Source organism: Oncorhynchus nerka, linkage group LG27 (genome assembly GCF_034236695.1).
Source record: "Oncorhynchus nerka isolate Pitt River linkage group LG27, Oner_Uvic_2.0, whole genome shotgun sequence".
Lineage (NCBI taxonomy): Eukaryota > Metazoa > Chordata > Actinopteri > Salmoniformes > Salmonidae > Oncorhynchus > Oncorhynchus nerka.
The window spans coordinates 60,659,822-60,674,318 of NC_088422.1; the positions used below are offsets into that span (position 1 = coordinate 60,659,822).

General features: G+C 39.7%; 1 protein-coding gene across 1 annotated transcript; it reads right to left on the reverse strand.

The window, feature by feature from the left end:
* Positions 1 to 1,293: 1,293 nt before the first annotated feature.
* Positions 1,294 to 8,854, reverse strand: LOC115112096 (G1/S-specific cyclin-D1-like). The gene is made up of 5 exons (XM_029638890.2): positions 8,329 to 8,854; positions 6,732 to 6,947; positions 6,126 to 6,285; positions 4,878 to 5,026; positions 1,294 to 4,734 (listed from the first exon to the last, which is right to left on the reverse strand). The coding sequence occupies exons 1-5, from the start codon at positions 8,524 to 8,526 to the stop codon at positions 4,579 to 4,581; spliced, it is 879 nt and encodes a 292-aa protein (XP_029494750.1). The 5' UTR covers positions 8,527 to 8,854; the 3' UTR covers positions 1,294 to 4,578.
* Between the last annotated feature and the right edge of the window lie 5,643 nt (positions 8,855 to 14,497).

Consider the following 14,497-nt stretch of genomic DNA (forward strand, 5'->3'; position numbering starts at 1 on the left):
TCTTGTGACCTACCCAACAATCAGCTGCTTTTACACAGTGGTGTAAAGTACTTAAGAAAAAATACCTTAAAGTACTACTTAAGTCGTTTTTTGGGGGTGTCTTTATTTATATTTTTTGTCAACTTCTACTTCACTGGGCCCTTCTGGTAGTAAGGGACTCCCAGCCAACAGAACTATACATCACGGAGTGATGTGTACGAAAATGGTCCCCAGTGTTAAAACGCAGTGCTGATTATTGGCTAAAGAGCTGATCTGACTGGTCAGATACGGATGCAAAAGGTTTATGATACAATCAACAACAGGTTAAAGCTATGGCTAGGATTAATAAATCATTAGTGAAACAGTTATAACCCAGGGCTAGGGTTAGATGAAACATTTTATGACAGTTGTTTCGGTGCTTGTTAAATAGTGAGCATTATAGCTGCAGTTTTTTTTATCCTTTAGTTTACAAATGCTATAAGATGCATTATGTGGCATGATGTTGAGAGAGATGTCGGTGTGCCAGCAGGGATTTGGTGCCGCATTGCCTAATGTGCTGAAACCCTTTATCCACTGTTTGTCCAGCTCACGATTGCAGGGCTGTGGGAAAGGATTAAAATTTCACGCCTTTTTCTTTATAGAAAACCCCGATCAAAGGAATTCCTTGCATAATAAATCAATGAGTACTGTCACACACATGCTTTCACCAATAGCATGGGTAATCATTAGACCCACAAAAGCATTTGTACTTTAGATTTTGGAAAATGTCCTCAATATCATTATGTATATCAATGTTGCTTTTTGAAAAACTATTCAGTCACTGTCAGCAATCTATAACTTCCTATTCAAAATGGATAATTACAGATTATTTTTTAAAATGTATTTTTAATTTAACTAGGCAAGTCAATTAAGAACAATTTCTTATTTACAATGACGGCCTACCCTGGGCCAATTGCGTGCAGCCGTATGGGACTCCCAATCATGGCTTGATGTGATTCAGCCTGGATTTGAACCAGGGACTGTAGTGATGCCTTTTGCACTGAGATGCAATGCCTTAGACCACTGCACCAGTCGGGAGCCCCCCAAAAGAGAACAAAAATCGTAACTGAGGTAGGATTATGTAATTAGGTATGTATGGAATACAATGACTGTTTTAGAAAGAAATATTTGACATTGTAAAAGACATCAACATTCGTTTTTTGTTTTCCCATCAACTTTTAATTTTAGTTTAGTTTGACGTTCAAATCATGTTTCTAGAATGGATCCGCAAGTAAAATGTTGTGCATTTCAGACCAGCGACTGTTACACAAAACAGACATTTCAGTATCTTTGCTTTATTTTTCTTGGACCCCAGATGACCTTTGACCCATTGCAATGAACACAGAATCTGACCCACACTTCAGTAAGAGGGGCGAACTACCCGACCGTCATTAACAATAGAAGCAATGGTAAAAGGCTAAAAAGCTGACCACTTTTTTTGTGTGTGTGGGGGGGGCAGGGTAAGCACATTCTGTCAAAAAGTTTGGACAAAGATCTCCACCCCTTCTGTTTTCATTTTTACTATCAGCACTTTTTATTAATATGACAGAAATATGTAATGTCATCTTTAGTTGAGCCCAGGGGCATCAATGTATTTTTTTTTCCATTTTTTGAGGTAACAAGTATTCCTTACACTAGACAGAAAAACAATATCTCCATCCTGGGTCCTGTGTTAGCTAATAGAAATTTGAGCAGCTTGCAGCAACATCATTTGTCAAATACTAGGCAAAACTAGGCCTACCTCACATCTACAACCAGAACATATAGCAGCATCATGTCTATGGCTAAGTGAACCACTGTTGGCTCTCACACTCATTAACTCTGATTGAAGGATGTCTGGGTCAAATGGAAGTGTGCCTAACAATATCTGTAGCCCATTATTTTAGCTTCAATGTACCAGTAGTGGTTCAGTTAAGAAAAAAACTGCAGTGTTCCAAGATTTAAATCTATTTACCATTTATTGTGCAGTTGACACAAATATGAATATGCTATGCTTCTTGGTGGAGGACAAGATATCTAGACAAGCATGTACTGAACTGTGTGGAATAACGGCATGATGATTTGAAAGTAATTCTATGGCTTGGTATTTAACAAACTCACTACGGGCTTTAACTTGAGCAAATGCTTTATATATTTTTTTTAAATAGCAGGGCCTTCGGGAGCTTAAAGGGGATAAAGACTTTCAATGAGACACATTAACACTCAAAAGAGTTATATAATCCGGTCTGTTATGGCACCAGTTTCAATCAATGCTCTCTACTTGCTCACATCAGGACCCATTTGGATAATGATCAATGCATTACCATTAGCAGTTTAAAAACAGGACAATCAGCCACTGAACAAACAAGTCAAATAAAAATAAAAATTCAAAACTAAATTAAAGATAAATCTTGACTGTAATATGAGGTATTGTTGATAAAAACCATGTCCATTGTCTAATTTTTTTCATCTTTTTGGAATAGCACTGAAATCATATTAAAAGTAAAAACTGATGACAAGACTACAAAAACAAAGACGTCAATAACAATTTTCTCATAGAAAATTAAAAACCTATTACATGGCAGTATATTGACATTTATATGTATAAAATATATAGCAGCAAACAATAGGAGAAAAAGCATGGTTTTTTTCTTGTTGTTTTACACTTTGCTGGAATTTCCTCCATAGCAGCTCAAAAGGAGGAGTGTGGTCTCCCATTATCCTGTTTTCTTGTCTCTTTTTCTCAATGTACAATCAAACACCTTAATTCAACAATTCAACAGAAACGTGTTGCTGTCAAGCTGTCACCCTTTTTGCCTCCCTTTTTCCCCCACTCCCACTTTCCAACGTTACCCATCCCATCTTAGTGATCCACTTCTCTTAGGCAAGCCACAAAAACATAGCCTATGTCTTCAGGTTTGTGCAAAATCATCTCTAAACCAATTTCTTTTTTTGTTGTATTTTTATCCCCTCAACTACACATATTCTAAACAACATTTTAACTATGGTGTTTTTCTTTCAGTTTTGTGTTGAGAAAACACTGTCATACATGATTTGGAGGGCAGTCAATGTGTTTAGCACTCCGGTAAATAGTTGTGTACAAAATGTTACGTACAGACAGACTTTGGCATCCTGTTTCTAATCTTCCCTGGCTCCAAGAGGAAAACATGTCATAATAAAACACTGTTAATCTTTGTTTTACCTTTCAAGTTTGATACTTTAGTGTTTCAAATGCTCTGGATGCCGTTCAAGCGATGGGATACAGGATGCAGAAACATGCCACACCCAACGCTCGGCTCACTATAGACCCCTCCTGTAAGAACTGTGGCATAACAATGTCCAAAATAATACCCGTCTACATCAAGGGGACATGGGATTGCTGCTGGGCTGCGTTGACTTGTACCCAAAATTGTAACACATAACACCATAGTTAAAAGAGACCTGCTCCACTCCATACCATTTTTTCCAATTTTTTTGTGATTTTTCTTTTATGAGTCAGAAAAAAAACCTGACTAAAAGTGCTTTTAAAAATGGAACGGTATTAGAAAGTAAGATATAACCACAAAAAAATGAACTATGGATTGCATGGTAAAGGTTTGCAACTAATGCTAGATTTTAGCTTATTGTGTCATAGCTAGCTGTTGATATATGTACATATGTGGCAATGAGGACAAAATCAATCACAAATCAACAGCCAAACAATGCTGGTTCATTCAATTTACTCCTAATTGAATATAAAGTAATTGTCCTTATACTGAAGAATGAATGAACTTATTTGCCAAACCTCAGCATCAGCAATCCACAATCTAAACAATAAAACAGAGCAATATATACTAAAAGTATACTGTTGAGTTATACAACTCAGTTAAAAAGAGAAGAGGCCAAAACTAGGGGCTCAGAATTTCTTTAGAAGTCTAGACAATATAATAAAGTGATTCAACGCATAAGCAAGCAGGGATATACAGACGACTAGACTGGGGGGAAAACGGGAGCTTTGATTAGCAAGCAAAATGCCTAATAGATAACAAAAATGCCCCTTCTCTTTTATAAATGAATTTATACTTCAAATAAAAACCTAGACACAAAGACAGACAAAAAAATACCTACTTGTTATTTTAAATGTTTTAAGTAAGCATGTAAAATCAGTCTATGGTATTTAAAAATCCTAGTTCAACATTGGGTAGTAACAATGTATATTTCTGTGGCTTAATCTTGCACATAAACTATAACGTTTTTGTTTCATCCATATAGTTGTGCATCTTTCACAATGATTCATTTTTGCTATCATCCTTGTCTATGTCTTGAGCCAGACGGGATGGGAGAGTGAGAGGGAATATGACTGAAGGTCTCAGAAAAGTGAGGTGTTCAGTCCTTTCTTGACAGCCCTGGCTGAGGGCGGCCACATGTCACTGGGAGGCCATACAGGCCGGGGCACCGTAACAGGCGTGGCACATTAGCATTTGCCAGAGTGTGTTTAGAGGGTGACGACTCGAGGGTGCGCTGGTGTCCTCTTTTCCCAGATGGCCTCTTGGTAAGGCCAGAGCCTCAAAAATATTTCCAAAAAAATGGGGAAGATGCCACTCAAATGTTAATGTCCCTCACATCTGTAGGGGTGCAGGACAGGTCCACATCCTCCTCTACCCTTTTTGTTTCTGTGGAGACACTATGTTGCTGTGCCTGTCTCAGACTAGACTCAAGCAGAGACTCAATCTGTTCCTGACACGACTTCAGGCAGTCCTGTGAGGAGAGAGAGATAATGTCAACATAATGAAGCAAAACACCTCAAAGACAATAGTAGCGAAAGGGTTTCTGACAAATAGCCAATGCAAGCATGTGTGTGTGGTGCAATGTAAAGGCCCGGAGAACTGTGTTTGACGTACCGGGTCACTCCTGATGACTTGGGACAGAAAGTTGGTTAGGTTCTGGGATGAAAGTGCACCATCTTTGCTCTTTAGGTACAGCCCCTGGACCGCTGCTGCCACACTGCCAGCTGCGATCATGGAGGGAGGGTTGGCGATGAATTTGACATCTACGGGGAAGACAAAAGAACGAGACGGTAAGTACTTGAGTCTTAAAGCAAAACACCCGAAACAGATCATTGGCCAAATGGTACACCTGAGCTTTCAATGGGATTCATGTGGGAAATAAAACAGGCAGAGCTATCAAGTACTGTACACAGGGGTAGAAAGGGAGACCACGGCAGATAGAGGGGTATGTGAGGGAGGCCATTCTAGGCTGTGGCAGAATGAGGTACTGTAGGGGACAATGGAAATCCTGTCGCTCCTTCCCACTCACAGTCACAATATCCTGAATGTGCTTTATTTCACGACCGGCTACGGACAGGACAACCAGTGCTCATGCACACAGACTTCCAAGAACAATACATCTAGCTCGTCAACAAAATAGGACAGGTACAAAAGTACGTACAGCACACACATTCAATGGGTACACCACTTCAAAACTTTTTCCAAGAAGAAAGGAAATACCACCCCTTCATACCTGTTTCCCCTCATGTAAATGATAGATTTAAACCCCATTGGAGTAGGCACCTCACTGCCTACTCCAAGTGCATGAAAGGTGACCATGAATCTAGAGTGGAGTGTCAATCTGCATGCAGTAGATATAATTTCACAAATAAATGCATTAGCAGCACAACCTGTTTCATTTTCCACAATAGCCCTAAAAACATACCCCCAGTGAGAACTGATTCAGAATCTATTGAGTAAACCCTGACTTTGGGGAGAAACACCACGCAAACAAACCAATGTGGTGAGAAGCAAACTCATAAAACTGATCTGGAGAAAAAAAGAAGATGGCACTGACTCCATTCCAGTATCTCCTTACTTGTCCACACTACACAATGACACCCTCCATAAAACATGTTAGGCCTTGTACACTCAAACATTCCTGCACCAGAGCCCATACCCCCAACCATTTACATTGACCATTGGCCACCTGCGGGGCTTTCAAGGAGGAAGAGTTATCCTCACAAGTGGGGAAAATGCAGACAAAAATCTATATCTTGCATCAAACACATATCTTAGCCATTGGTCCCTGAAAAAGTGGTTATGGAGCAGTGGCAGGAAAAAGCTCACACTTAATAGACAATGGTTCATGTGTGGGCCTACCTGTTGCACAGAGAGCCACGAATGTCTGGGCATGCTTGCGCAGAATCTGCTTCGTGTGCTGCTGGATTGGTAGCTTGGAGAGGAAATGGTCTATGAAATCGTGAGGTGTTACTGATGCTAGATCCCATTTCAACTTGTTTAGAGTCAGTAGTTCCATTTGCTACAAAGAAAGACAAAACAGACGTGCGCAATGAGACAATCGATCTTCACAAGTGGCTTCATAATTGATTCTACATTTTACTCTGTCCACTAGAGGGAGATGTCGCCCTCGTCATGTCATTGCGCTACACTGGGCTAACCGTTGTAGGCTATCATGTGAAATGTACAAGAATCCAAACTCTTTCTTTGAAATTAACACAACAAAAATTATGCAATAATGATTTAGATCCCGTCAAAGAGAAACTAAGACAAGTAGTAGGCCTATAGGCCAACAAACTGGATGCATTGTAGTAGGCTACCTGTAGGCATAGGCCTATATGCTACCATTGCATTATGCGATAGCCTACTATGGAAATGCTCATTAAAATAGCCTATCCGATATTAAATGGATTATAACTACAGCCATATACAGAGTGTATATGTAGAAGATTGACATTGCTCATTTACCAATAGATCGCTGGGCCGGATGTAGTTGTCGGTGTAAATGCACAACTTCTCTGCAGTTAAAGGGACCGTTTCCTTCATCTTTGAGGCCAAAAACATACAAGTAGCTCCCAGGAGTTGTAATCTGGTTTTATTTGTGGGCTCCACAGACAAAAATCTATCCAAGTAGTTCATAGCCAGGGGAAAAACCTCCTCCTCGCATTTCTGTTCCTCGCAGACCTAGAAGTGAAAACAGCAATTTAGCCTATAGCCTCAAATTACAGTAACCTATAATATAGGACTATAAGTGCATTCAGGTCGATTGTATATACCAATAAATAGGCCTGTCCATAAGAGAAAACGAAATACTGTAATGACAACACTACGCATTTAAAAAAAAAGATCCTTCCATTCCTTAAGGCTGTCCTTAAAACAATAGCTATGGCCTAATTATAGGCTTTAGCTGGCGCAAAGTAGGCTATAGTCTGCCAATGCAATCAACATAAAATCATGCATTTCGAAAAACTGAAACAGTTGCTTAAGCCTAATTAAAACGGAAATTGAAATAGTTGAGAATTTAGCCTGTTTTCAGTCGCTTCTTACTAAGACACAAAGGTGGCGTCAATGCAACTTTCCCCTGAAATTTCTAGTTCGTCATCTTTTCAAAAAATAATTAAAAATATGTAAAAATTGTCCCGGTTTGAGAAATTAGCATGTAAATGATCCTTATGGTATACCTTATCGGATAGTGTTAAGATGTGTCGAACTTTAATATAGTAAACATATAAAATACATTTAATTTACAAGACACAGCTCTTTCTCGTGGAGCGTGCGACATTTAGATCTTGTGCGGACTCACAATTTCTGAAATTAATAAAAAATGTATGTCGACACAAGACTCAATCTCTAACTACATGTAAATGTTGATTAATCGATATAGTATCATATCCGACCATTGAAAATGCATTCTTATTTAATATTTTTGTTAAAATGATCATGTCTCCAGAGCGACCTTCAGAAACTGCAGGAACAGCAGCCTGATAAGTAAGCCGAAACAAAACTTTATGGTTTTATATAATCATTTTTCGCTATCTGTGCGACAGGATTATAAGTGCATACCCAAGATATACTTTTCGACTTGCTGATTGAGTTACTGTCATTGCCGACATTATTAAAGATTTTTAATGATATTAAAAACCTACGCATACGACAACAAAGATGGCGCATAATACTGGCAAGAGTAAGACTGCATACGTGTACATTGCTATTAATTTGGAACAATTTTTCAATCTAAATACATTTCCTAAGTCCCGACAACGAAAAGAATCGAGCAGCTACATAGCAAGTGTTGTAACTACTGAACACACACAATACCTTGGAAATAGCCTAATAGGCTACAACAGTGTTCCAAATCTATTTTAGCCTACTTGGACAACCGTTACAAATGAAACATTAGCCTACTACATGTCAGTATGTTTACATAATATGAATGATCATGCTTGGAAAGAATAAACGTACGATGCATAAAACGACAAATTCAATACATTGCGTCCAAAGGGCATGGTTAGTGTTAGGACACAAACGTTTAAGCAATACATCGATACATCATAAATGTACACACCTCTAACATCCATGTAGCCACAATTTTCCTCATTTTAGGTATTATTTCTTTCTGGACACACTTGAAGTAATTCGGAGACGGGAGATAATTTTCCTCTGCTTTGAGCATTGTCTGTAGAACTCGGTCATTTAGTAAGTTGGCGTCTAGGTAAGCTCTTCTGATGGTTTCCACTTCACAGCACAGCAGCTGGTGCTCCATATCTTTTGCGGTAGTATCTTGCGTTTTCTGGGCTGAATAAATAATCAAAATATGTGCTTCTTGTTAGGAGTGAGTGAGGCTCCGTGGATGCTGCTTGCTGCTCCTACAGTGTAAGCCCTCTGAGAGCTCCAACGCTTCACCCTTCTAGACAAAACTCCCCTTCAGAGGGCTATGCGATGACGTTAACTGTTGTTAAGGAGGAGATCAAAGCAACAGCGAGTCTGAGAGAGCCGAGCTAAGGAGTCTATAGAGAGAGGAGGATCACTCTAAAGAACTACCCCTCTAAAGTTTCCAAGTCCTTCCAATCGCTGCTTATCCACTCCTATAGGTATGGAAATGGGAGGTCCCAGTATTCTGGGTGGCGTAGCCTATACAGCGGAGGGGAGTCAGGAGGGGGTGAAGAGAACGGACGCTGAGTGGTGGGGGTTTGAGGGAGGAGGGATGTAGGGCCAGTGTCAGTATAGGGAAGTTGGTTATGCAGAGATTAATGTGAATTGGTTCAATTTTGATAGGGGGCGGTATAGACACATTCATGAAACTTTCCTGTTAAAAAAGCTCTGAGAATAGCTCCGGCTTCTCTTCTCGTCACCCAGTCGAACATGAGGTGAGCACATGGGCAAGCTTCTAACACACAAAGACATTTAACAGTGCGACATGTATTTTTTAAAATCACTTTAATCATTATAACGTAATCATTATGCAGCAATTCATATACTTGTTCAGATTGCAGGCATATTCAATAGACCTATGCATCACAAAACCTGTAAAAAGCATATAAAACTATCAGAGCCATTCAATAAGGCAGGCAATTGAATATTTCAAGAGTAAAACACGATGTGCAAAGTCGTTTACGTTAAAGCCTAACCTAATAATAATTGCACTATACACATCTTTAATTTAGACAAATTATCAATATTGATTTCAGGTTTCAGTTTCATTTTACGGCATTAAAACTTGGCACAACAAAAGTGCACTACCTCACTTTACAGTGCTGTGTGTGTGGAAATTGTAATGTACAAGATGAATAACGTGGTGACTGAAACAAAAGTTTATCAAACTGACCCCCCCCCCCCCCCCTTTATCTCTCAATTCAATTCAAGGGGCTTCATTGGCATGGGAAACATATGTTTACATTGCCAAAGCAAGTGAAATGGATAAACAAGAGTGAAATGAACAATAAAAAGTGAACAGTAAATATTACACTCACACACACACACACAAGTTCTCTCTCTCTCTCTGACTAGGGAGGAGACTGAAATTAGTCTAAACCAATAGGAGGAATTGCTGTTACCAGGCAGAAGACGACCAAGCACTTATGATGAGTGTTGAAATGTTCTATTCAGATTAAAATGACCTATAATCATGTGATTGGTTAAAATACCATTGGCTGTAGGCCAAATATGAAATGTGTGAACTGTTCTGTTATATAACATTAAAAAAATAACAAAAAAGTACAATTTGAAAAGAAAGGTCAGTATGTTCTTTTGCCTTTAGAAGAGTTGCAAGTCATGGGAGCAGAATATCAATATTATTGTTGTTGTGTGGAAGAGGATCTAAATAAGGGATCAATTCTGTGACTAGTCAAAATCATATTTGTCACAATTTTTCTAAGAGTCGCAAAAACATTTAATCTCAGTCGTTTCAATAGGAATAGGAGCTTTTCTCATTCTTAACATTCTTCTCCATAGGCTATTGAATAGCTACCTAAAACTACAGAAAGAGGCTTTCTTTTTGTCAGGACTTGCTATTGCTGACTGAATGTGGGTGACTCATTCACCTTTACAAGTTTTTAAGCTAAACTTTTTTTCCAATCAAAATCGATGTTAGCATCTTTGTGATTTTTATCATTACCCATATGGCCTATAAGGTAGGCCTAGTATTCTTATCACCCAAGTTGCACATTATTGCACTCTTCAACTTTTGTCATATTTTTTGAACATTATGCAAACCATGTGCCAAAATCCCTACATATTTTCAGCAGGGGCTTCAGCTAAACGTAGAGTATGGCAAAGTTACAGTGGGGTATTTTCTACCACAGCCATCTTCCACCTCTGCATTGTTTTGAGAGAAAAAATAATGCTGTTCCCTGCAGCTGTGTCAATCCACTCTCATAGATGGGTTGGCTGACAAAGTCACAAAATAATGCATACGCATGGATAGGGCCAGAAGCCCTGCTTCGCTGTGATTCTGAATGGTCAGATAGCTAGCAACAATGACAAGAAGCTGCCATGTGAAGAATGGTAGGTGTCTCATTTCAGCTAGTTTTATCTTGTTCTTGATACCTGTACCCAATTGTCATACTTGAGTAAAAGTAAAGCAACTGTAATAGAAAATGACTAAAGTAAAAGTCACCCAGTAAAATTCCACTTGAGTAAAAGTCTAAAAGTATTTGGTTTTAAATATACGTAAGTATCAAAAGTAAATGTAATTGCTCAAATATACTTAAGTATCAAAAGTAAGACTATAAATCATTTACGATTCCTTATATTAAGCAAACCAGATGACACCATTTTATTGTTTTCTTTAATGTACAGATAGCCAGGGGCACACCCCAACACTCAGACATAATTTACAAATGAAGCATGTGTGTTTAGTGAGTCTGCCAGATCAGAGGCAGTAGGGATGACTAAGGATGTTCGCTTGATAAGTCAATTTTTGGGTGTCAAGGAAAATGTATGGAGTAAAAAGTACGTTATTGTCATAAGGAATGCAGTGAAGTAAAATAAAAAGTTAAAGTCAAAAATATAAATAGTAAAGTACAGACACCCTAAAAACTACTTGTAGTACTTTAAAGTATTTGTGCTGAAGTACTTTACACCACTGCCTGATGGGTGTCCTACGAAGCAAGCTAGATCTGCTCAGGGTTTTCTAAAGCTAATCAGCTTCATTTAGCTTCACATTCCAGCCCAGTCTTCGGCTGTATTACAATGGTGGATATTGCTCGTCCACCTGCCGCTAACTCGAGCAGGCTTGTAACTGCGCATGCATGTCGCACATGACTAGTCGAACGCCAAACTCTTCATTGAGACAATGCTGAAACATAAATCCATGGCGAGTCAGTGCCACAAGAGAAGTTATCTTGCAAATTCAGCGGGCTATGGAGTAAAATAGGCTTTTAGAATGGCCTTCTATATTTTATTACTTATCGTTAATGCCGACTGCGGTGTGCTTATCAATGGACAACCACAAGCACATTTTTCCCCCACTCCTATTGGTAAAATAATTGTATTAAGTCATACTGTGTGTGACATAACACATTTTTAACACATAAAAAAATCATTCAATTAATAAAATATTTAATCAGTCGTCTTCCTCAAATTAAAGGGACGAGGACCCAATCTTTGCAAGAAGGATGGAATCTGATTGAATTGGTCCCCAACTCGTGGCTCAGGTATTTCATTCAGCGTAAGTGGAGTTACATGCTGACCAGACCGGACTCGTCGTATGCGCGAGCGTTGAAAAATAAATGTACACATACATGTTATTCAATCATTGCACCCATACTGCTCGCGAGCGTCTGCGTGGTTAGGTACTAAAATAGAACTTGGTTATATTTGTGACATTCGACGAGGTGCAAGTGCCTCTCCTATCTCCTCATTGGTTTTTAGGAGTATATACCCACGTGCCATCTCATCATTGTTTTTTAGGAGCATATACCCATGTGGGTGATTGAAAGATGAACTGAGGTCCACACTGCAGTCGGTTGTGGTAATGCACCTTGCCAACCGCCATATAAAGTCCAAAGAAGAAGAAGAAGCCTGAAGGAGGAGATTACTAGTTTATCTGTGGATTAATTGTTGGAGTAGAGGACCTTGTGCATTTCAGGTAAAATAATAACCCAATATTTATATCCCAGGACAAATTAGCTAGCAACAGCAAGCTAACTAGCTAAATTGACATAAATGTTGAATATTTTTTGACCTGTTCCCAAATTAATATAATTGGTTTAGTGTTTGTTTTGATATTTCAACCTGAGTGTCCTGATCACATCTGGTTTGGGCGGACATAATCAACATGCGGGCGATGACGCACGCAGACGGACTCGTGCGTGTGGTCTGGTCAGCATGTTAGCCATGAGTTAGCCTGCTCCAGAGCAAGTTGGTTCTGAAGGATTCGCTACCATAGCAATGTACCTGGATAAAAAGTGAGTCAATTTCATATGACCGGTTATCCGAGTTGAACTCAGTTGACCAAAGTTACCTTGCTAACGCCTTAAAACTGCTTCGTAGGACACCCCTCTGGTATTGTTTTGCAATGTTTTGACTGATTTCATGTCAATGCTAATATGGCAAGCTAGCTAGCTAACCAACAATTGTAACAATGTGTTTGAGGGACAGCAAGTGTTCATTGTGCAAATATATTTATGTTTCCAATAAACATTTGGAGACTAAATATACACTGATCAAAAATATAAACTCAACGTGCAACAATTTCAAAGATTTTACCGAGTTACAGTTCATATAAGGAAATCAGTCAATTGAAATAAATTAATTAAATCTATGGATTTCACATGACTGGGAATACAGTTATGCATCTGTTGGTCTCAGATACCTTAAAAAAAGGTAGGGATGTGGATCAGAAAATCAGTCAGTATCTGGTGTGACCACCATTTGCCTCAAGCAGTGCGACACATCTCCTTCATATAAAGTTCATCATGCTGTTGATTGTGGACTGTGGAATGTTGTCCTTCTCCTCTTCAATGGCTGGGCAAAGTGGATGAGTATTGGCGGGAACTGGAACACGCTGTACATGTCGATACAGGGCATCCCAAACATGCTCCATGGGTGACATGTCTGGTGAGTATGCAGGCCATGGCAGATTTTCAGCTTCCAGGAATTGTTTACAGATCCTTGTGATATAGGGCCGTGTATTATCATGCTGAAACATGAGGTGATGGAGGCGGATGAACGGCACGACAATGGGCCTCAGGATCTTGCCACTGTATCACTGTGCATTGAAATTGCCATCGATAAAATGCAATTGTGTTTGTTGTCCGTAGCTTATGCCTGCCCATACCATAACCCCACCACCACCATGGGGCACTCTGTTCATAACGTTGACATCAACAAACCGCTCCCCACACGACACCATACACGCAATCTGCTATCTGCCTGGTACAGTTAAAACTGGGATTCATCCGTGAATTGCACACACTTCTCCAGCATGCTAGTGGCCATCGAAGGTGAGCATTTACCCACTGAAGTTGGTTATGACGCTGAACTGCAATCAGGTCAAGGCCCTGGTGAGGACGACAAGTACGCAGATGAGCTTCCCTGAAATAGTTTCTGACAGATTGTGCAGAAATTATTTGGTTGTGCAAACCCACAGTTTCATCAGCTGTTGTTGTGGCTGGTTTCAGATAATCCCACAGGTGAAGACATCGGCTGTGGAGGTCCTGGGCTAGTGTGGTTACACGTGGTCTGTGGTTGTGAGGCCGGTTGGAAGTACTGCCAAATTCTCTAAAATGATGTTGGAGGCACCTTATGGTAGAGAAATGAACATTAAATTCCCTGGCAACAGCTCTGGTGGACATTCCTGCAGTCAGCATGCCAATTGCACGCTCCTTCAAAACTTGAGACATCTGTGGCATTGTGTTGTGTGACAAAGCTGCACATTTTAGAGTGGTCTTTTATTGCCCCCAGCACAAGGTGCACCTGTGTAATGACCATGCCGTTTAATCAGCTTCTTGCTATGCCACACCTGTCAGGTGGATGGATTATCTTGGCAAAGGAGAAATGCTCACTAACAGCGATGTAAACAAATGTGTGAACAAAATTTGAGAGAAATAAGCTGTGCTGCTGCATATCCCAAAACATAATCCTAATGAGAGGATTACAGGTTGTCATCACTTAACATAACGCCCACCTGACCACCTCCCAGCCACTGCCTCCTCCCACTTCTCTGTTTGTCTTTGATGATTGCTCCACGTTGACACTTGTCAAGCCCCCCCACTTTTTGTGCATATGGAACA